Here is a 22,440-nt window from a genome sequence, read left to right on the forward strand (position 1 = left end):
CCTCCTACATGTTTTGGTTCTTCAGATCTTTGTGTAAAAACTTGGAGGGAGTAAAATCTAATCTTTGGCTCAACACTGTTAATCTTAATTGCACTTTTGTTCTTGACCATCAAGTGTTCTTTGAAATCCCATTCAGTTCAAGCCAACCTTTATAAATATCAATCTCCTTAATGAAGACCTCACCCTAAATGATTTCATGGTTAATGGCAATTGGAATTTTCCACGTATTCACCATTTTTTGAGTGATCATTTTAACCCTTCCGACCTAAAACTAGGCTTCATTGATCACAATATTTCCATTTCTTGGGTTTGGACACAGGGTCTACCTGCCATAACATTGTGAATGAGGTATATCATTATTTTAATAATGCAAACACTAAGGATTTCACTTGGAGGGGCTGGAAACATCTCTGGAAACTCAATGTAGCTCCTAGAGCTAAAATTTTTACCTTGGCTGGTTCTTCATGGGAGAGTTCAAACTCTTGAGTTTCTCAACTCTCTAAACATGATTTCTAATCATATTTGTGCTATGTGTGGTTCACAAAGGGAGAACATTGACCATCTCTTCAATTCTTGCTCCAAAACTTGTGTAGGTTGAAGAATTATTGTAGAGATTACACATATTTGTTCTTTCACTGAGCTTAAAGTTCACTTATGGTGTTGGCTTGAGAATGTTAATTCTCCTAAAGCTTTCTGGATTAATTCTATTATTGTCACTGTTGTTTGGAATATTTGGAGAGCCAGATGTAACTTAATCTTCAAGCGGCAACAAATGGATTTAAATTGGATTGCTAGTTTCTCAATATGTCAAGTGAAGGAGTACATGATGAAATCCAATCATTTGAGTTAAGCTTCATTCCTTAATCTTTTTAATAGTCATCCTTTTCAATATTGTATATATGTTTACTGATGCTTTTTGGTTGTTAGATAACAATGTTGGAGGATGCGGTTTCTACATCACTAATGGTCATAAACAAATAGTTGTTGCTGCAGTTTCAATTTTCTTACTGACTCTGCTCTCGATGATGAATTAAAAGCTTTGGAAATTGGTTTGAACGTAGCTATAGATCGAAGAATCAATACTTCAACTATCTTCACTGACAATGTTGGCGTTCAACGAGACTTGATTAATACAAACAACATGACAGCCTGGTGGTTAAATCATAGAGTTTCCAACATTAAGAGATTGTTGAACATTGCTCAGGTGAATATTGAAGTCATCTTAATGGAGTGGAACGGTTTAGCTGATAAGCTTGCAGCCCATGGCACATCAAGGCATGGCATCTCTTTATTTCACCAAGGCTTGGATCTTCCAAGGTGGTTGATGAAGTGGCTTAGAAAGAATAATTACCGTTTTGTTTAGGCTTCTGTTCCTGCTGTTTTTAGTTCTTTTGTTGTGTTTTGGTTAAACTTTTCCTTGCATGTTGGCTCTCCTGTTGTTTGTAATCTTTTTTCTTTGATCTTTTAACAAATTCATCTGCTACGCAGCTCCTTCTTTTTTTAAAAAAAACTATCACAAAACATGCTTGGCTAGATCTCATATTGGCATGCACAAATAAGTAAAATAATTTGTCTGTGATGCAACAAATGCTTATAGTGTTATACAATCACATATTGGCAATGATTACAGTAACCACAAAAGATTGCTGTATAATATTTTAAATTTTTAGAAACAACACATGCCCAAGAAAATAAGGCTGATTTGGGTAGACAAAAGAAACCTAGCAATAATTGGCAATATAATGGAATCAGGTATAGTGTAACTCCATACCATACCCAAACAAATCCAATCCTAAAGTGTCCTTAAATTAAACAGTACACACTAGAACACTTGCAAATTCAACATAGATTGACAACTAAAGAGATTTAGTAGCTTCATTGCAGCTACAAGTGGCTACACAATTGCACATGTCAAAAATAATAAAACCATAGAAGGGTGTTATAAGAAGTCATAAATTCTATAAACAACATAAGCACAAGAAATTAAGAAACTTTATTATTGGTGATTTGGATTGGCAATTTATTCTAACACCTAATTAGCATCATGACTTTCATTCATGCTCGACATCAGATCCAAAGCATCTATTCCACCAAAGTCCTTATGTTAAAAAACACATAAATTTTGCTGTAAAATACATTCAAGTTCATCATCCACAAAGAACAGTATCAAAAGCTTCAAGATACCTAATAGATATGACCAAAATTTTAGTTTTTCATCTTACATGCTCTTCAAATATGCTTCTATAAACTTTTTAAAAAACACAGAAAACAAACAGAACATCAACAAAGAACCATTCAACAATTTTAACAAGCAAAAAAGAACAATCCTCCTGTTAATGAAGCCTTGCAAAACATCAATATTTTAGATGTCAAACACTCACCATAAACAGCAGTATTAACATCAAAAGAAATCAAAAAAGAGTTAAACAAAGCATCTGAAAGGACCTTATCACTTGTAATCTTTGTCCAAGCTATCTTAGCAAATTGTGGAAATATAAGCTGTAACTCAGTGGATAATCTATACTCAGATCGCTTGAAAACATAATATTCCGATGTAAACAATAACAGCTGTGACTCCATGGCAGAATAATAAAAAAAAAGTACAAAGCACCAAGAAATATGCCTAAAATGAAGTAATCACAATGTTAATTGAAATCACAGCCTGCAAAATAAATATATCCCCAATCTGAATGTAGTTTCGTCATGAAGAAGCTCATTAAGAGTAAGAGTGGCATATTTGTAAATTATCCAGATATCTTTCTTCTTATTCTTGCTACATTTTTTAAAAGGGAGTGATTGAATTCTATTTACCAAATGGGGAAAAGAATAAAAGATAAGCTTGTAATTTTTAGAAAGAAAATGGGAATATTAAAATTCGATGTGGATTAAGTTTAGAAAAATTCAATTTAAAACTTTATCCAATTTTAACTTTCCCAAACTAAATTAAATTTTTTATTCCAAATAACTTTGAATTAAGAGCTTAATTAATTATGCTTCTAATATATCAATTATTTCCACCAAAAAATAATTATCTTTCAATTAAACATGATTTTTTTTTATGTCAGCCATCAAAGCGATATCTAGCGGCTCAAATATGACTGTTTCTAATCTCAAGGCAAATTGTTGCTGATCTCAAAATAGTAGTCGGCATGATGGTCATTCATTTAGTCCCATCCCAAGTGAACCAAGTAATAAATATGAATTCATTTAGAAGTATTAGGTGTCAATGTATTCACATTCTATATCTACATATTTATTAATTACTTATTGACTTTTATTATATATTTTAAATAAAAAAATTATATATATATATATAGTTTCAACGAATCCAATGTCTTGCCGACAACATGATGCTTACCTCCAATTTCTTAATAAGTTCATGATTAAGAAGGATACTCAAACAACATCAAATTTTCAAACTTGTTTAAGTAACATGTTTTTTTATTAATTAAACTTCATTAATAAGATATTATTAATATAATTAAAATCTCAATTTATATATATTACTAAATATCATCTACAAATGTCATAGACGGTAAAAATAAAAAAAATAAAAAAAAACTTAAAAAAGACATTAGAGATTATAATTCAGAGAAAAAACGACAGGGGATTCAGATTAGGGTTTTCTATGGTGATGAGCTATAAATGTTGATTCAATAGCCCGGACGTTTGTAGATTTCGAATCTACAAATATGACGCGGGCTTTAATATATTAACTAAAACAATAAGCCCATACCAACAAAACCGGGTCCACGGAATCCAATTAAGGATCCATCAGCTGTGGGGCCCATGAAGCCCATCTTTAAAAGTGGTAGTTTAATCCGCGTTATCACAAATCTCAACACACTTTCAACGGCTGAGATTTCCCCATACCGACACGGAGACTTCGGTAATAACGAAAATTTGACATCTTTGCCGACCTATTTATATATAATTGCACCGACTTTTCCCTTTTCTCCATCTCTCTCTCTCTCCTTCTCGCCAACGCCGTCGATTTCTAGGGTTCCGGCGATGATCCAGCTGCTTTTCACGCTGCTCGCGTCGGAGGTGGCGGTGGTGTTCTTGCTGCTATTCAAGACGCCGTTCCGGAAGCTCGCTGTGTTGGGTCTTGATCGAGTGAAGCGTGGCCGTGGACCAGTTATGGCCAAGACCGTCGCTGGTACCATCTTCATCGTATTGGGTTCTAGTGTCTATAGTATGTCGAAGATCCGGGAGCGATCGTCGGAGATCGGATCTCTTACGCCTACCGATCAGGTCCTCATGAGCCGCCACCTCCTTGAAGCTTCTCTTATGGGTACTTGATTTTGGTCTTTTGCCTTCGGATTTGTTCCATTTTCTAGTGAATTTATTGCTTTATGATCTGTTTTTCTGATTTTATTGCGTACCACTTGTGTTGTTGTTCGTTGGATTTTTATTCTTTGATGTCTTGGTTGTTAATGACTACTATTTTGATTTTTGCGAAGAAAAATCGCCCACATTGATGCATCGTCTTAGTCATTGTATTTTGGTTGACTGTTTTTTTGCAAGTTTGCGACTTGGACAAAATGACTTTGAAAGGGGAAATAAGTATAAAACAAGCATTATGTTTGTGATCATTAGTTAATTGAATTTGGGAAGTGTTTGAATTTGTTGTAGTGTTTAGCCTCTCAAGAGAGTAAAATGGCCTTACATGGGTAAAATAGTATGAAGCATGCACTGGTTTTGTGATCATTAGTTGATACAATTGTGAAAGTTTTAAATTTGTCATGGTGTTTAGCCTTTTTATTGAGTTTCAGTGTTTCTAAAGCTGTTTTTAGAAGCTTATCTAAATCACTGTGAATATAGTTTAATATGGGATCTTATTTTTTATTTATTTATTTATTTATTTATTTTTTGATAACTTGTATGACATTAGATTTATATAACCAATCGTTTTCCTTAGTGCATATGGATCAATATCTTGAGATTGTCCTATTATGATTTTAATATTTGTTATGGAGCTTTTGTAGTGCATCACTAATTCGCGTCTTTTTATATATAATTTTTTTTTTATGTATGTGCAATGTGTAGTTTTAAAGAGCTGATTAAATTAGTGAGATTGATCTTTTGAAATGTTAGGCGAGGCTTCACCATACAAATGCATAAAAGTCTGCAAGATATTAAACTTTAGTCTCTCTGCACCAATCCCTGGTTAATGTCCTGCTCAATGTACTCTACTTGCTTTTCCAGAAGCTTTCAATTCACAGTGGTGGCAAGTATAGATTTGACCATATATATTTGTTTCCAATTTAGTGCCATCTTGTCCAGCGCATCTGCTTCCTTATTTTCCACCTATTGACAGGTACAACATTTAAATTACCTCTATTTCCTATTTGCCTATAAATCCTTTCAGCTGCATATAACCTATTGAGGAGAAAATAGTTGAAAGAGAATGAAGCCATTTGAGGCAAATTTAGGAGATTTTAGGTAGTTTCCATTGGTTGGATTGAGATTTGAGTTACTGCTCAAATCTCCTTGTGATATAATATGGCTAGAAGTTCCTGGAAAAAGGTTATTGTTAGATCACCTGTTATTAATGTTTGATCTCTTTCAATTTCTCAAATGTTGTCTGGTTCCCAGAAGCTTAAATTCCAAATTGAATCAATGGTAATGGCCAAAATAGACATTGTTCAAATGAAAATCTAGTAATGAACCACAACGATGCCATAATAATATGAAATTTTAGTCTGGATTATCTCATGCACTGAACTTTCTGCTTGAAAAATGTGATTTTCTGTTAGAGAGAAATGTAGATGGTGACAGCCCAAGTGCCTAATCTGTATGCATCAATTGCTGTGGTGACTAGAAAGAAAACTTACAGAAAATAATGCTATTGGGACTTGATTCATTTTCTTGTCTAGTGTTATTAAGGTTCACCTTGGAATTGTTCTTTTTCGTATTATTTTTCTTTCGCATAAATAAGGTCTGGAAGTTGACGACGTAAGCTAGATGTTATCTAAGAAGTGGGTAGTGCTTGTTGATGGCCTATAAATCTATGCATAGATCCCTACGTTTCTTTTTGAAAGCTTGTGTTAGAATTTGATGTAATGTTAACATAACATATTTACAAATACCCAATTAGTCTCAGGTATATGAGACAAATTCTGTTCGATTGTTCATTCTGTATGTCATTGTGCTACGTTGATCTGCAATGGAGTTAACCCTTGACTGTTATTATATCACGGCTTCACTCATGTTCATGCCAAATATTTACAGGATACTCCCTATTTCTTGCACTTATAATCGACCGGTTGCATCATTATATCAGAGAGCTAAGGGGACTGCGAAAGAACGTAGAGGCTGTGACAAAACAGAATCGGGCATTAGAAGAAGCAAAAAACGGGAGTTCAGAGGAGAGCAAAGCAAAAGAAAAGCAACTCTCGGAATTGCACGAGAAAGTAAAACAACTGGAACTCGACTCAGAATCAAGATTAAACGAGGCAAAGGCAGCAGAAGCAAATGCTTTTGCTTTGAAAAGGCAATCCGAAGATTTCCTTCTTGAGTACGACCGTATGCTGGAAGAAAATCAGAATCTTCGGAGCCAATTGGAATCAATCGACCGTCTTTTATCACATACTGATAGCAAGAAGAGCAGTTGACTGCATTCTTGCCTCTTCTCGATCCGTAATGAGTTATAATGCATTCGACCTTGCTATTCTTCTAATGCAATTAGTTGTGCCTTTGTAGATGTATTGATAAGTGTGTTTTAAGTGTGTGTTTTTTCTCTGGCAGAGTTTTAGTTTTGAACTGCTTGCTTTTAAATGTTTTATATACCTCACTGTAGATTCAGTGGATTATAAAATAAGATGTTTTCAGGAAATGGATCAGCTGGATAAAAGAAGCAAATAACTTTAATAACAGTTCCCTTAATGAGTGTTATGCATAGCTTGACTTTGCTGGATTTCGGGCCATGCCCTGGTTAGGCCTGGTGCAGAACTTCTTGGGCCATCCTGGGCCGGTATGGCCTCCCACTTTGCATTCATGAATTTTTTAATCATGGTATTTTTTTTTTGTATTTTTTTCCATAAAATAAAGAAAAAAAAACTTTGACTAGTGTTGACTTCTTAAAGTTTTTTTTAAAGGAATTTATTTGAAATAAATAAATGGGCTCGCGGCCTAGCCCAGCAGCCTGATTTGAATTTTTGAGCTATATGTTTAATTTTTTAATTCATTAAAATCAATATAGGATTCTTATCATATTGTATACAATATTTAATTTTCCCCCTAGTTTTAATTTTTTGCTAAACCCAAAAAAGTCTAAATTTCATGTTTTTTTTTTCTTTTACGCATCCTGATTTTTCAAGTGTTGAACTCTCAACCCTTACGTACCTGTTATAGTAATGGTCATGCACTCATTTAATACTAACAATAAATTAATAAGGAAAAAAAAAAAAGTAGTTGAATAACCCGAATTTGCTACATTTCAATGATATGAATCTTTTTAATAATAATAATAATAATAATAACCACCGGTCTAATGGCCTAGTGATATCGGGTCCCCATAAATTTCATGGAGGTCGCGTGTTTGAGCCTTGCTCCACGCGATCTTTGTCTTAGCTGAAAGTCTTTCGTGGAGCGACGCTCCTGCGTTTGTCTCGATTTCCAGTGAGAGCCGCGACGTTTATCGTCCAAAGTATATATAATAATAATAATAATAAAAAGGGATATGAATGAATAAACATGAGTGATGGTTGCGCCAAATGGACGCACAAATGTGATGATCACAAGATTCACAACCACGCAAGCAAATCAAAGATCCATCCACTTTCAAAGTTCTAAAGCATTCCCGTTCCCATTGAGAATTCCTTGTTTTTCAATGCCACGTGTGATCACACTTTGAATGGTAAACCGAAAAAAAAAAGAACACACGTGTGACCACCCTTTCCACTCACAACCCCGCCAAATTAATGTACTCTTTATTAGACTTTTAGTGGAGTTTGGTCTTTCTCATCTCCAACCCCTATCTTCTTTTTTTCTTCTTCTCCATGACATATGCATGACGTCATATATATATATATATGAGAATAAATTTGACTAAGATAAGATTGAGAAGAATGTTAGGGGAGCTCAACCGATCCTTTGACTTTAGCTTAAAGTAAAACAGGGGTTGACTTCTTGAAATTATAACCAAATGAGGATTTGTCAAAAGCATTAGGTTTAAATTTGACTAATTTGTATTTTTAATGTATTTTATCAGTTTTAATTAGATAAAAGTTAGTGTATATAATTTCGGTAATATTTTTAAAATTAAATTTTTAATAAATAAATGCTCAATTCTAAAGTTTATCCATGTGCTATTTATGATGGATAATCTTCTTCAACAATGGCTTTTTAAGTGTCATAATTAGCGTTTATTTATATAATGTTTTTTTTTGTATTTTTTACATTTATCACTAGCGAATGGCGATGTTTTTTTTGTTTTTTATTAAAATTATAAGTTATTCATTTTTAACAAAAAAAAAAAAATTATTATTATCATACTTATTATTATTATTGATAAAGTACGAAGTTGGTGCCAAGTGTCACTTTTAATTAATGATGAAAAATCGAGTCATTGGCTTGGTGAATAAAACAAAGTAAAAGGACATGGATTTGGTAAAGTTAGACAATTTTAGTTTGCATGCAATTCTATCAAACTAGCAAACACCATCCACTTGTCCATTATCTAGAGTAACATATCATCCAACATATATATGCATACAAATCCAAAACCGACACCTAAAACTTTTATATTATTTAAACCAAATTTATCTAATTTTGTGTATAAATAAAAATTGCATTTGGTTCCTCAAGATAAGATTGAAAAGTCAATAATATATAAATGTTGGGGTGTGCTTTTAGGTTCGCCAATTGGGTCACCTATTATTGGTCCAACAAGCCTTGATCAAATCCATTCCCACTTCTTATAGTTTGACACTTGTCCATTTTTATATGACACCATTCAACTATTTAACTCCAAACTAACATATATCTTTATTATTATTATTATTATTATTATTATTATTATTATTGGTGATAGAATGAGAAAAGTTTGGAAGATTGAAGGAGAACCAAACAACAAGACTAGTTCTTTTATGGAAATTGCCATGTGTGAGGTTAGATAAGATTGAGATTTGCTACAACACTTGGACCACCTCTATCATATCTTGGTGTTATTATTTATTTATTTATTTTTTTGTAATTATATATATATATATATATATATATATATATATATATATATATATATATGTTTATAACATGAGTTGATACTTCCATGCATGAGCTATTATAGTTTAGACAAATATCTATTGTTTCTATATAAATAGTTTCAAAAATGTATAGTTTTATAGTCAATCTATTTTTTATTTTATTTTTATCAATTAAAAAATGGGAGTATGGACTTATCAAGCATGGATGAGAATTAAACTATATATTTCTCTAAAATCCTAACTTTAAAAAAAAAAAAATTGTAGTGCTTGAAATCAAAGTCAACTCCCATTCTTAAAGTCAACCAACAACTACCCCAATAAAGCTATGACTTTTGCAATGTTCATACATATATTTGTTTCATGCGTGCCTCATGATGTATGTATACACACATTATACGTTTGATTTAAAGTCAACCATTTCTTTAGCATTTGATTGTTGTGGAAGGTGAAAAAAATTGTTTTTTTTATTTTTTATTTTGTTATATATATGACTTGCAACTTTGATTCCAACTTATAAAATTAATAAAATTTTTGGGTTGTTGATTTATGTAGATATTAAAATTATCAACTACTTTTTTTGGAAATAGACTTGACTTATAAATCCAAGTCATAACATATATAGTTTCAAAGAATCAACATAATAATTATGTTTATTATGTATAAAAACAATCTAAAATTTTGCAAAACAAACATATATAATAACAAGATATATAGGCTAAAGAGTATTTTATTTTGACCGTACTTTAATAGTCATTATTGATTCTTAAATTTATAAATAGTTCAATTTATTTCATGAGAGAGATTTAAAAAAAGGCAGCTCAAAAATAGTGATTATGAATAAAAAGAAAGCTTTGACTTTTTATTTATTTTTAAAAAAAAATTTACTCTAAAACATCTTTCGTTCAAGAAGCAAATTAAATAAATACATAACAGTTATATATTTATATTGAGAGAGAGGGAAAAAAGAATCTATAACTTTCTGGATTTTTTATTACTTTTATAAATAATCCTCTTATTCTTAAACTTATTTTTTTTTTCTACAAAATTATTATAAATTCAGAACAATTATCGAAATAGTTGTTTGATTTTGGTATGATTTAATTATGCAAAATATTTTTCCAAACAATAAAATTATATTGGGATTTCAAAAAAATAATGTGAGATGATAGGTAATATTTAAAAATAAAGAGTGGTTTGGCTTATGAAATTTTATATTACCTCAACAAATAGGATTATTGGAAATGTGATTCTCAAATCATGTTGACTGTATATGTGTAATTTTGAATTTAAAGAGTATATTTGGAATAAAAATTCACATTCCATCTGGGATGTAAAATTACAACTTATTGAGTTAGTGTAATCACATTCCCAGTAATTTAAACAGGCTATTAATATTTTCATTCTATATAACCAAATGAGGTAATATAAAATTATTTCATTCACATTCTAGGGGTAATATTACCGAACCGTCCTAAGTGAATAATCAAAAGTTTAGTTCTAATAATAAATAATTACTTGAATAAATGATTTTAAGTTTAAATTTTTAGGTAAAATAAACATTAATCGTGAAAAAAATCTATGTTCATATAAAACTTTTAGTAAGTGGATTCTAAATCAAAAGTTTAAATATAAATTACATAAAAATAATAATAACTACAAAAATTTTACATAAATCAATATATCAAATATCTGGAAATATCCTAAAAGTTCCTCTAAATTTCATTTATTTACAAATCATCCAGCCAAATTTGGGTATTCTCAAAAAGTCTCTCTTATATCTAATAGCTTACTTTGCAGTCCTTATGTTATAAAGGTAGGTGATGTCAATGTTTTTAGACCCAGACCAGACCGACCAGTCGGACCGGGGTGACCCGGACACGGCCTTAAAACCGATCTGGTCCAATATATAAAACCGAGATTGAACTAGCAATCCGGCCGATCGGACCTGTGACCCAGTGACCCGGCTGGGTCATCAACCGGAGTTTGCACCTAATTCTTACTCTTATTTTACTTTAGAATAATATACTAATTTTTGGGGGTTATAATGTAATTGTAAAACTAAGAAAGAGATAAACCACGGGAATAATTTTATGTTTCTTTTTTATGCATTCCTTAGTTGTTTATTTCCACGTTGAATCTTTTTTATGTTTTTCAACTAATTTTTTACTAATCTAATTTTATATTATTTAGTGTATCTCACATTTTTAATGAGGTGTACTTCGATATTTATTTATTTAAAATAATTGCTTAAAATTTGAAAAGTCATGTTTTTATTTTTTTATTCTTCAATATTTGATTTTTTTTTAATTATATATAAGTAAAATTTATATCATTTTTAATAAAAATTGTTGACCCCGGTTCAACCCCGATTCAACCCGGTTGAGCCCCTCAACCCCTGACCCCTAATCTTTTCCAGGTCGATGCCCAGTCCAAGTCTGAGAACCTTGGTTGATGTTGACCAAAATACCCCTCAATTTTTTAAACGGAAATACATAATATTAAACGGAAATGTCAGATATTAAACATCAACAACAAATATTCAATGAAAAGTTGCTATATATTAAGTGATAATTTATGTGGTTACATGAAACACGCAATGCTAAACAAAAATAAAATACTTATTAAGCGGAAAATACATATTGTAAAATAAAATAAACTGACGGAGCAAACTGCAATAACTGAAAAAAAAAAAAGTAAATTGAAAAAGGAAAGACTACTTGGGAAATTAAAATGTCATAGGCTCTTTTCTAGGAAGTCTTGAAACTTTCAGTAACATATATATCATTTTCCCCAAAATTATTCAAAAAATAGTAAACAATTCACACACATATATATGGTTAATCCCTTAATTAGTCATTCTAAGTAGGTCATAATGTCCTTTTAGTCTCTTTATTTTAATTTGGCTTGTAGGACTCCGTCTATTTCTTGGATTGAGAAATCGAAGTCTACTACATAACAGACGTTGATTTCTCCCTCAAAAATAACTGATGTGGCTTTTTCCAAATTAAAATATGATTAAACAAATTAAAAAAAAAACCTAGGTTAAGAGAGAGAGAGAGATCTCTGAACAACCAACAATGCCCAATCCCATGAATAGTTGCCATGTATGTCATCATCGTGCTCACGCTCTCTCTAGTCTCCACTGTCCATCCCTTATCGGGCGGTGGTTACCGTCGGTTTCTCCACGAGCCTTGTTTTCCCATTGGCTAACCGCGGCGCCCCCACCATCTGACATTTACTCCAACATAGACATCCTGTCGCTCTCCCCCAACTTCACTTAAGGCAACATCTTCCCCAATCCCCCGCCAGCCCGGCCTTCTTCCAGACCCCTACCGCTTTCAATGTCTCCTCCTCCTCTCACCCCGTCCCCCACCATTCCACAACCGCCAAAATGGTCATCGGCTTCTTCATTGGAATCACGGCATTATTCTTGCTATCTATCTCAATCAGCGCTTTTGAGTTTTTCCACTATCACCATATGTGCCAAGCTCGCCATAATCGACAAAGTTCATAAGGGGAATGCTGATGGTATAATACCCTAATTGGTCCCTTTACTTTTCTTTCTCTTCCCTTTTATTTCTCTACTCAGAAATGCTCCCGACTAGTCCCTCTACTTTTGAAAATATGTCCACTTATTTAGAAATGCTCCCAACTAGTCCCTCTACTTTTAAAAATGGCCCAATTAGAGGGACTAAGTAGGTGCATTTTTAAAAATAGAGGGACTAGTTGGAAGCATTTCTAACTAAGTGGGCACATTTTCTAAAGTAAAGAGACTAGTTATGGACATTTTTTAGTAGAGGGACCAAAAGAAAAGAGAGAGAAAAATATAGGGACTATTTTGGTGATTATACCAATACTGATCAATAAAGCCGAGAAGTTTGTTGCCGCGCCATAGTTTTTGTATCTTGGAACTATGGATCAGTCGAGCCAGAGGGTGGGCAACGATGAGGGAAATGGATCTTCGTATCAGAAGCTCAGCTAGAAGCTGGTGCTAGAGGTGCACCATCCGAGCTTCGAGCTCTAGCCATTGCCACCACTAGCATGGCGGGTCTCAGTTTGGTAATTAGAATAGGGAGACTAAAATGGCACATTGACCTACTTTGATTGACTAATTAGATGATCAAATCTTTAGCTATATGTTTGCAAACCAAACCATTAATTCTTGTGAAATCTATTTCTTTGAATCTCAGTTGACCCCACATGGTATGGAAAAGACAAAGAAACAAAAGATTCCATTCCCCACACACAAGAGAAGATTTCCCACACGCCAATAAAAGTCTCATTCCAAGATATTATTATTAAATAATTATTATCATGATAAATAAATTTCTCTACTTTTTTTCATGAGAAATAAAGATTCAACGTACAATTTGGACGACCCAAAATTCAATGGAATTAAAACGTGAGGGTTGAATGAAAGGTCCAATGATTCAATAGTACATAATATATAATATATGTTATTATTTTTATTGTGAAAAAAAAAATTGAACGGTAGTGAGAGGTTGAATGAATTATAAGCTACCCCACCATCTTTCTCATGTATATCATTTTTTTTTCTTTATAATTAATAAATTCCCACCACAAAACTTGGCAAGAATGAAAACGTGTAACATGGAATATATATATATATATATATATATATATTATCACAATCATAATTGTGAGATTGATGAAAACCCACACAAGAAATATCTCCTTTTTTCATTTTGCTTTTGGTTGGGATCCAATGGCCAATAAATTAATTGATGATGGCCTTTTAAGCTAAGTGTCTCTGTTCTTGCATTTATTTTGTGTTTTTTGTCCACAAGTATATATATATATATATATATATATATATATAGACACTGCCAGATCTACCTCATTTTCCCATGTGACATTATTTATATATCTATCTGAATTTGAGATCATTGATATTTTCCAAAATTTCCTTTTTCTTTTTTTTTAAAAGTTTATTTGTTTGGAAATTCTAAGGGTCTTACATTTTCCTGTTATTTAAGTTTACTATAAAATTTTAAAATTTTCATAACAGAAAAAAAAATGTATGGGTCTATATATATATATATATATATATATATAAGGGCATGTCATTTAAGGACGTCCTTAGATTTTAAATTTAAAGATGTCTTATAGTACTATTACATATACGTCCAACGGCTACCGTCATCTCATGCATTTGTACTAAATAGTGTTAAATAATAATAAACAATAATCAACAGTAAATATATATAGTTTTTTTTATTAGATAATAGTCGTTAGATGATGATCTAACAGCTATTGCCAAATATCTTTAGAGAATAGTAAATCAAATGACGTGCGCAGCTGATGTTTACCATACTATATGTACTTTGAATTTACTTTTGTCTATAATATACAAATGTCAACTTTCTTATTATCATGGTAATGACAATTCGGTATCAGTTATCTAGTTCTTTCATTTCAACTCGCAAAGATATACTTTTAACAAACAAAATTTAAAAATTAAGTACTATTATATCAACGAATTAAACGAGAAAAATGCGATTATGATGAGATAGCAAATTCATTCACAATCAAGTGACAAATTGATGATAGTTGACTAAACTTGAATGTATGTTGTGATTATTATTCTTTCATTGGTCTTATCTTTTTTTTTTGTTATTATTTGTACATTTGAACCAACAATTTTTTAACCAAGTAATATTGTATGGTAAAATTCTAATTTGTACGTTTGAACTGATTTTTTTTATGGTTGAGGTTAGTTATATGTATATAAGTTTGTAAATATGAGTTTTATAAAAAAAATAAAATATATATATATATATATATATATATTCATAGTTATTTGTGTTTATATGTATATGTATTTTATAAAGTATTTAGTATAAATTTTACCAAATGATACGTCTCTAGCTTTTCGTATTTTATATATCTTTATATATAATAAGAAAAATAGAATCATAAAACCCTAAAAAGCAAAAGGTAGCTTTGGTGGCAACAAACTCAACCACTTCACATAAACGGTTTGGTAGGTTCACTAGCTACCAACAAAAGAAACAGTAATAGCTCACAACAAACCATTTCATTCCATTGCATTACAAAAACAATACCACAAAGTACCAAAATACCCCTCTTATTACTTCTACTACCTTCCAATTTATTACTTCATCTACCCTTCTTTCTTTTTCTTTGCCCCTTAGTTATAATCTCAAAGTACTAGATCTTTTTCTCTAACTTTGACAATGAAAAAGAAAAAGAGTAGAGTATAATTGTGGAAGATGGTTAGTTATAACGTCCCTTCTTCTTTATTGGCCTACTCTTTCTCTCAATTGCACTCTATTATCATCTTGTTCTTCTAGAGCCCTTAGACTTTGCTTCTTGCCAACTACCAATATTGTTCCTAACTGTTCTTTCTAGCTCATCATTTCAAAACCTCAACCATAAAAGAAGCTGCCATCCTTTTTTTTTAATTAATTAAATATTTATTTGAATGAATTAATTAATTAGCTTTATTTTTAAGGAATTGAAGGGGAGTTGGAGGAGTTGGACCACTAATTATTTTGTTTTAACCACTTTGATATGTTCAAGTATTTTCTCACATTTTTAAATAACACACTAAATATGTACTAATTTTGTTTGTTGTACCCAATTGATGCTTCTTCTTCATTTAAAAGTTACTCTTTTCCGTGGTTGTGAAATTAATGTTAATTTTTTTAGGCCCCATTTATTTTTGTTTTTTTTAATGAGTTATCAGCTTTAAATCTGATTGGATAAGATAATAAAAATTTTACAAAAAAATTGATCTTTAATCTGAGTGAGGTACTAAAGTCTTGGAAAGAAGTGGACCTTTCGTTCGGACAAAATATTAAAAGCCTTATAAAAAGGTTTTCTTAACATGTGTTTTTTTAGATACACATGAAAGCCTATTTTGACTGACATAATATTTGTTATTGAAAATTATTATTATTATAATAATAATTATTATTATTACTATTTAAGTATTTTTATTTGGAGGTGTTTAAAAAGGTTGTTGGGTTTGAGGTTTGATTTGATTTAAGTTTGACTTATCTCAGATCATTGTTTTTGTAAATATATATGTTGATATTTTCAAATCTTGATATGACTTTTTAAAACTATTTAATATATTTATTTTATGATCAGAACATACAACGTGATGTATAAATTAATTTAAATAATAGTTTATTTTAAACAGTTGAGCTTGCGTATTTAACTTATAAACAAAATAAATGACTCGTGACCCACTCAAAAAAAATTTAAGTGAATGGGTTATTTATTTATAAAACCTATTTATATCCAAATATCCGAGTCATTTTTGCCTAATAAATTCATCTAAATATACAATTAAAAATTAAAGTATAAATTTTGTTGATGTTAAAAGAGCTGCGCCACGAAATGACACTAAAAATTATTATTAATAATTTTCTTATTTTTCAATTTAGATACCGAATTGACTAAATTAATCACTGTCGCAGTAGTCAAGTGATAACATATTTGATTTTCATATATAAAGTAGAAGATTTGACTCTCTTCTAATACATTCTTCTATATATAGGATGGCCTATCGACATTGTCAAAATAATAATAAATAAATAAATTCAGCCAAAATATAAAGAAAAAAAAAATAATAACTCGGTCAATTTATAAACTTATAAATTTAACATTACTAGGCATTTTTCCCTACTTTGCATCAGAGATTTTAAAATTTTGTAAGGAGTTTTAAGTCAATATCATATGTAAAATAATATAATTAAACAACTCCTACCATAACAATCATTTTATAGCTTGGATTTCAAAGGTCTTATGGACATTTATTACATAAATAATTAAATCAAATTAATATTTTTTCTAATATTAATATTATAAGTAATATAAATAAAAATAAAAATATTATTAAAAAATAAAAATTTATTTCTTGAAACGCTTTTGGAGTAGTAGATTATACATCTTAATAGTATGTATAGATATATAGATAATATGACTGTTATTAAATATACCCAGCACATAACATGTAAGTTATTTGAAAAGGCCAACAATCACTTGATTTATTAACACCAGATCTTTTACATAAGGTATTCATGTTTTGCTTAGATAAAATAATGGCATATATATAATGAAAAAAAAAAAACTCTATGTCTATCCGTAGCTTAACTATCTGTTTTATAAAAAATAAAAAATAAAAAATAAAAAATAAAAATAATTGAAGGGGCAACAGTTTGCCACGTGATAGAATAAGAAAGGATTGATTTGGCCCCTCCTTCTAGTATCTCTTTTTCTCTACTCTTTGTATTTAACAAAACAGCTCACATTTCACATGCAATGATGCAACTCATCTTATAACTCTTTTCCAACCCAAAATGCTAAGTGCTAACCGTCCTTGTTTCCGTGTGGACTCCTGCCTTCCATTTCACCCTTTTTATTTTGACTTCTTTTTATTAATGTTTGCCTCTAAAACGCTACAAGCGTGACATGTGTTACATGACCCCGTCACTCGTGGAAGACATTTAAATAAATCTTTTTATAAATAATATTATTTAAAAAAAATCAATAAATATAATACAAATTAAAAATATATCAAGATATTAAAGCCCCTAGAATATCCAAAAAATTGAAATACAGTATCACCCGCTTGTTTAAAAATAGAATAAAAATACACCACAAAAAAAATTGGATATAACGCAACTTTATAAATATTTTATGCTCAAAAACCATATATTATATAATTATTTATGCTGTAATTCAACCAATTATATTATATTAATTGTGTTATTCTCATCTGCGAATCAAACAGACCTTTAAATATTTATTTTAACGAGTTTTAAATTTTTTTCACAAAAGCAACAAATACTGTATGAGAGACATACAAATATAAATGTGCATTAATTATATTGATTTAAAGAACCATCAAAGATGAATTTCTTTTACTGTACAAATCTAAATATAAAAAAAAGATCGTTTCTCCAATAGAAACCCACACAAAAACTGATAAACAATGCCAATAAAACAGTACTTGGTGTGAAAAATCAAATCTACACCCCTTCACACATTCTATGATGACTTATCACTGGACTACTAGTGATTTCTCAAAATTTCAAGTTGTTTATCAGTGAAAATTTATCGACATCGTGATAATAATTTACCAGTCCAATAAAATATTTAAAAAATAAAAAAAAAAAAAAAAATAAGGTTAGTATATTCCAAGGAACAAACTAATGTACTTTGCCAAAATTATTCACCTATTGCCAACTTAGTTAGGTAACCCAAACACAAACCCAAACTTCAAAACTTAAATTCAAAAAACACCAAAAACCTCCAAGACGGCCAGGCCTGCCCTCCCCCCCAACCTCCTAAACTCTCGCCACGTGTCACCATCTCCTTCATTCCCTTCCTCTATATATATATATATATATATACACACTAACACCACTCTCACTTCACACCATTTCCAAATTCTCAAAACTCTCACAATGAGCTGGACTCGTGGCCCTACCATCGGCCACGGCGCCACCGCCACCGTCTCCCTCGCCGCCGCCGCCGCCACTCCGGTCACCACCTCCTCCTCTCCATCTATCTTCGCTGTCAAATCCATGGATCTCTCCATCTCTTCCCCGTTGCAACGAGAGAAGGACATCCTCTCTAGCCTCCACTCACCTCACATCGTCTCCTACCTCGGCTTCGATATCACCGCGGATCCCTCCGGCTCCCGCAGCTTCTTCAACCTCTTCATGGAGTACGCCCCTGGCGGATCCCTCTCCGACGAGATCAAGCGCAACGGGGGAAAGCTCGATGAGCTCTCGATCCGCTCTCGCTCGCGCGAAATCCTTTTGGGGCTCGCTGATCTCCACGATAACAGAGTCGTGCATTGCGACATCAAATCCGAGAACATCGTCATCGGGGTTGAAGGAACCGCGAAGATCGCTGATCTTGGATGCGCTAAGGAGTTGGGAGACGATTCCGATCGGAGGATCCGAGGCACGCCGGCGTTCATGGCGCCGGAGGTCGCTCGCGGGGAGGCACAAGGGCCAGAGGCTGATGTTTGGGCATTTGGTTGCACGGTGATCGAGATGGCGACGGGGAGATCTCCATGGCTAATTGGATCAGAGATCGATCCTTTAGCCGTTCTTCATAAGATCGCCTTCTCCGGCGAGACGCCGGCTGCGCCGGCGTGGTTCTCCGATGAGGGTAAGGATTTCGTTTCAAAGTGTTTGATGAAATGCCCTAATGATCGTTGGTCGGCGGAGGAGCTCTTGAAGCACTCGTTCCTCGCTTCGTTGAAGACCTCGCCGGAGCCGAATAAGTGGGTTTCTCCGAAGAGTATTTTGGATCTTGACGTTTGGGAATCTCTCGCCGACGATGACGACGACGACGACGAATCTCCGGTGGAATCTCCGGTGAGATTCGGGGATCTTTTCAGCGGGGAATTCTCGCCGAATTGGAGTTGGGACGAGAACTGGATCGCAGTGAGAAACGAAAACATTTCAATTGAAGAAAGTAATCACTCGTTAACAAGTTCATTAGAGACTGTTAATTGTGATTTGGATGTGATTAGTGATGGGATTAGTGAAGGAGATAATGAGTACTTATTAGCATGTGTTAATTATGATTTAGATTTAATTAAAGATGGTGTTTATAGTGAAGTGCATTTTGTTTTGCTTTGTATAATAATAATAATTATATTTATTATTATTATTATTGTTACTGTTATTATTAAAAGGAATAATGTGAATTTGGATGTTGTAAAGGAAGGGTTTTGGTGGGTTTGGATAACGCCATCAGTGACTCCAATTTCACACCGGCCAATTCTTGGTAGCATCATCACAGCATATGCTTTTATTTATTTATTTACTTTTCTTACTTTATTATTGGCCTGCGGCCTGCCATATTATTTGAACTTTTATATTTTTAAAATATTATAAGGTAAAGAAATTAAGAACCACACACCGGTAGTTATGTATATATACATTCATGCAACTACATTTGATTTATGCTATTTAGATTTGAGTCATTTAAATAAATGATTTTGAATTTTAGAATTTTATGTGTATATTTTTAAACAATGTTTATTCTTTTATATAGTTAATAGTGTTTTCCTGCGGAAATTGATGGATAAAAAACAATATATATAAACTTTAAATGAGTTTTTGTGTCGAAGATTTTTTTTTTTTTAAGTTAAAAAGTCTAATTAAGGTGTACATAAGCTAATGATTGATTTTTTAATTTAAATTAATTTTTTTATTAAATAAGTTGACATTAAAAATGTTAATTTTTCAATATGATTGTAAATATGAGATGGATTAAGAGGGTTTGGATTGAGATTAATTGAGTTTTGTTCTAAATTGATCGACTCATTATTGGTATGAACAAATTGTATGCGGTTCTAAACTAATTCATTAACTAACTTAGTTTTAAATTTTTTCTAAAATAATTTATTTTTATATTAATTTGAATGATTCTTTTATTTATGAGATGATTATAATTAGGCTTAGAACTTTGTAGGAGCTTAATCTGAAAAGAATTTTTTATATATTTACGATTATCAAACACATGCAAAAACAGTTTTTTCTTAAAAAAAAATCAATTAAAAAGAAAGTTCAATGAATTAAGTCAAGTCATTTCCCTTTTAAATTAGATACTAATTAAATTAAGATTAATTATAAATATGCTAGACCAAATACTATACTGTTTTTAAAGTTGAATTAAACCCATATAATAGCAAATATTTAGTTGTCATATAAATAGTTCACAAACTTTAATTTAATAAACTTGAGTTGACAATTATTAACCCACTTGAAGCTTCTTCTTTTTTTATTCTTGACGGCGGATAAATTAAATGATAATTAATAAAAAAGTGAAAAAGAGGAAAAAACAAAAGTGAAAGTTGCATGCTGTTAGATCTAAAGTTAAAGGATGGAGTGTGATTGAAGAGGAACGCGCTTGCACATGAATAGTGCCACCATCACATGCTCTCATGCAAGCTTCAGTTCACATTTTTAATGCTGTTCTTGAATCAACTTCATCGATTTATTTGTTTATTTATTTACTTTGATGAAGTACAGACTAGCTACTGTCAGAAACATGCATAAACCTGTCAAAGCCATTTAGTTAAAATGGTTAGAAATATAAAAAATTAAATTTTTGTGTGACGTGCGGAGTGATGAGAGTTTAAATTCTCGCTGGAGGAATTAACTTTAAAAAAAATATATGCATAAACATAAGCATAATTGTGTTTGTGACTTGATCTTGCATCAGCTAATATTTGAACCTACCTTCTTAACACGACATGAACACCTGATATCAATATATGAAGATGTGGTTGATTTAATTTATTTATTCAATTTATACGTTCTTTTAAATCTATTAATTTATTTTTTTATTTGCCCTTTTTTGTCTTGGAAAAAAAAAATGGTGAAGTTGGGCAATGTTAGCATTGGATTGTATGATTATCCACATTTGAGGCATGCCTATTAAAATATCAAGAAAAAGGAACTTTCTTATTATTATAATATTATATACACTTTTATATTTAAAAAATAGTGGAAATATTTTTTTTTAAAAAAATGTTATTATCAGATACTATGCATCCATTTCATGCCTTGAATTCCACCAAAACAGGCAGACATTATCACATTGAACTTTGGCTGAGATTTCATTACAATATCTTGTGTTTCCACTTTGTAGAAGATTCTTTATTTTGATTTTATTATTAGATTGAGTAGAATTAATTTCAGACTTAGATTTCGATTAAGATATTTTTATATATATAATAAAAATTCAAATTTAAAATCACATACTTAAACAATTCAAATAACTCAAATTATTTATTTAAATAACTCAAACTTCTACCGCCCGGTTGAAAGTAACTTCTTATTATTTACTCTAACAAATACCTCAATAAATATAATACTTCAACTTTTCCCAACAACCCACTAATTTCAATAGATCAAACACAAGCCATAAATTATCTAAAAACAAGTAAAAAATAATCAATGCACATAATGTAGACAAGACTTTCTTCTAAATAACTTATATCAAGCTCTAGCATAATAAATTATAGATTAAAATAAAATTTAAGAAAAAAGAGAGAGAAATGGTAGTAATACCAACCCCAACAACCACAAAGCCCTGGAAAAACAAATGCATTGAATAAAGTTATTATTAACTGAAATGGCAAAAGCCCAGAATCCAGTTCTCAGTGATCAACAACCAACTCAATACTCCCCCAAATCAATTCAAAAAC

The 22,440-nt window shown here is 31.4% G+C and overlaps 2 protein-coding genes across 2 annotated transcripts; both read left to right on the forward strand.

Annotated features, from left to right (window-relative positions):
• Nucleotides 1-3,950: 3,950 nt before the first annotated feature.
• LOC120281391 (B-cell receptor-associated protein 31-like) lies at nucleotides 3,951-6,838 on the forward strand. The gene is made up of 2 exons (XM_039288234.1): nucleotides 3,951-4,294; nucleotides 6,235-6,838. The coding sequence occupies exons 1-2, from the start codon at nucleotides 4,012-4,014 to the stop codon at nucleotides 6,615-6,617; spliced, it is 666 nt and encodes a 221-aa protein (XP_039144168.1). The 5' UTR covers nucleotides 3,951-4,011; the 3' UTR covers nucleotides 6,618-6,838.
• A 5,712-nt stretch (nucleotides 6,839-12,550) lies between these two features.
• LOC120281019 (mitogen-activated protein kinase kinase kinase 18-like) lies at nucleotides 12,551-20,119 on the forward strand. Its single transcript, XM_039287970.1, has 3 exons — nucleotides 12,551-12,737; nucleotides 13,180-13,268; nucleotides 18,521-20,119. Exons 1-3 carry the CDS (start codon nucleotides 12,551-12,553, stop codon nucleotides 20,117-20,119), a joined length of 1,875 nt encoding a protein of 624 aa, XP_039143904.1.
• The last annotated feature ends 2,321 nt before the right edge of the window (nucleotides 20,120-22,440 follow it).

This window comes from Dioscorea cayenensis, chromosome 17 (genome assembly GCF_009730915.1).
Source record: "Dioscorea cayenensis subsp. rotundata cultivar TDr96_F1 chromosome 17, TDr96_F1_v2_PseudoChromosome.rev07_lg8_w22 25.fasta, whole genome shotgun sequence".
NCBI lineage: Eukaryota > Viridiplantae > Streptophyta > Magnoliopsida > Dioscoreales > Dioscoreaceae > Dioscorea > Dioscorea cayenensis.

Bases quoted from the DNA above. Each gene is read 5' to 3' on its own strand.
- LOC120281391 (XM_039288234.1), top strand. From the start codon at position 4,012: ATGATCCAGCTGCTTTTCACGCTGCTCGCGTCGGAGGTGGCGGTGGTG. The intron at 4,295-6,234 runs GTACTTGATTTT...AAATATTTACAG, and splicing joins CCTTGAAGCTTCTCTTATGG to GATACTCCCTATTTCTTGCA.
- LOC120281019 (XM_039287970.1), top strand. From the start codon at position 12,551: ATGTCTCCTCCTCCTCTCACCCCGTCCCCCACCATTCCACAACCGCCA. The intron at 12,738-13,179 runs GTATAATACCCT...TCTTCGTATCAG, and splicing joins TCATAAGGGGAATGCTGATG to AAGCTCAGCTAGAAGCTGGT. The intron at 13,269-18,520 runs GTAATTAGAATA...AAAACCTCCAAG, and splicing joins GCATGGCGGGTCTCAGTTTG to ACGGCCAGGCCTGCCCTCCC.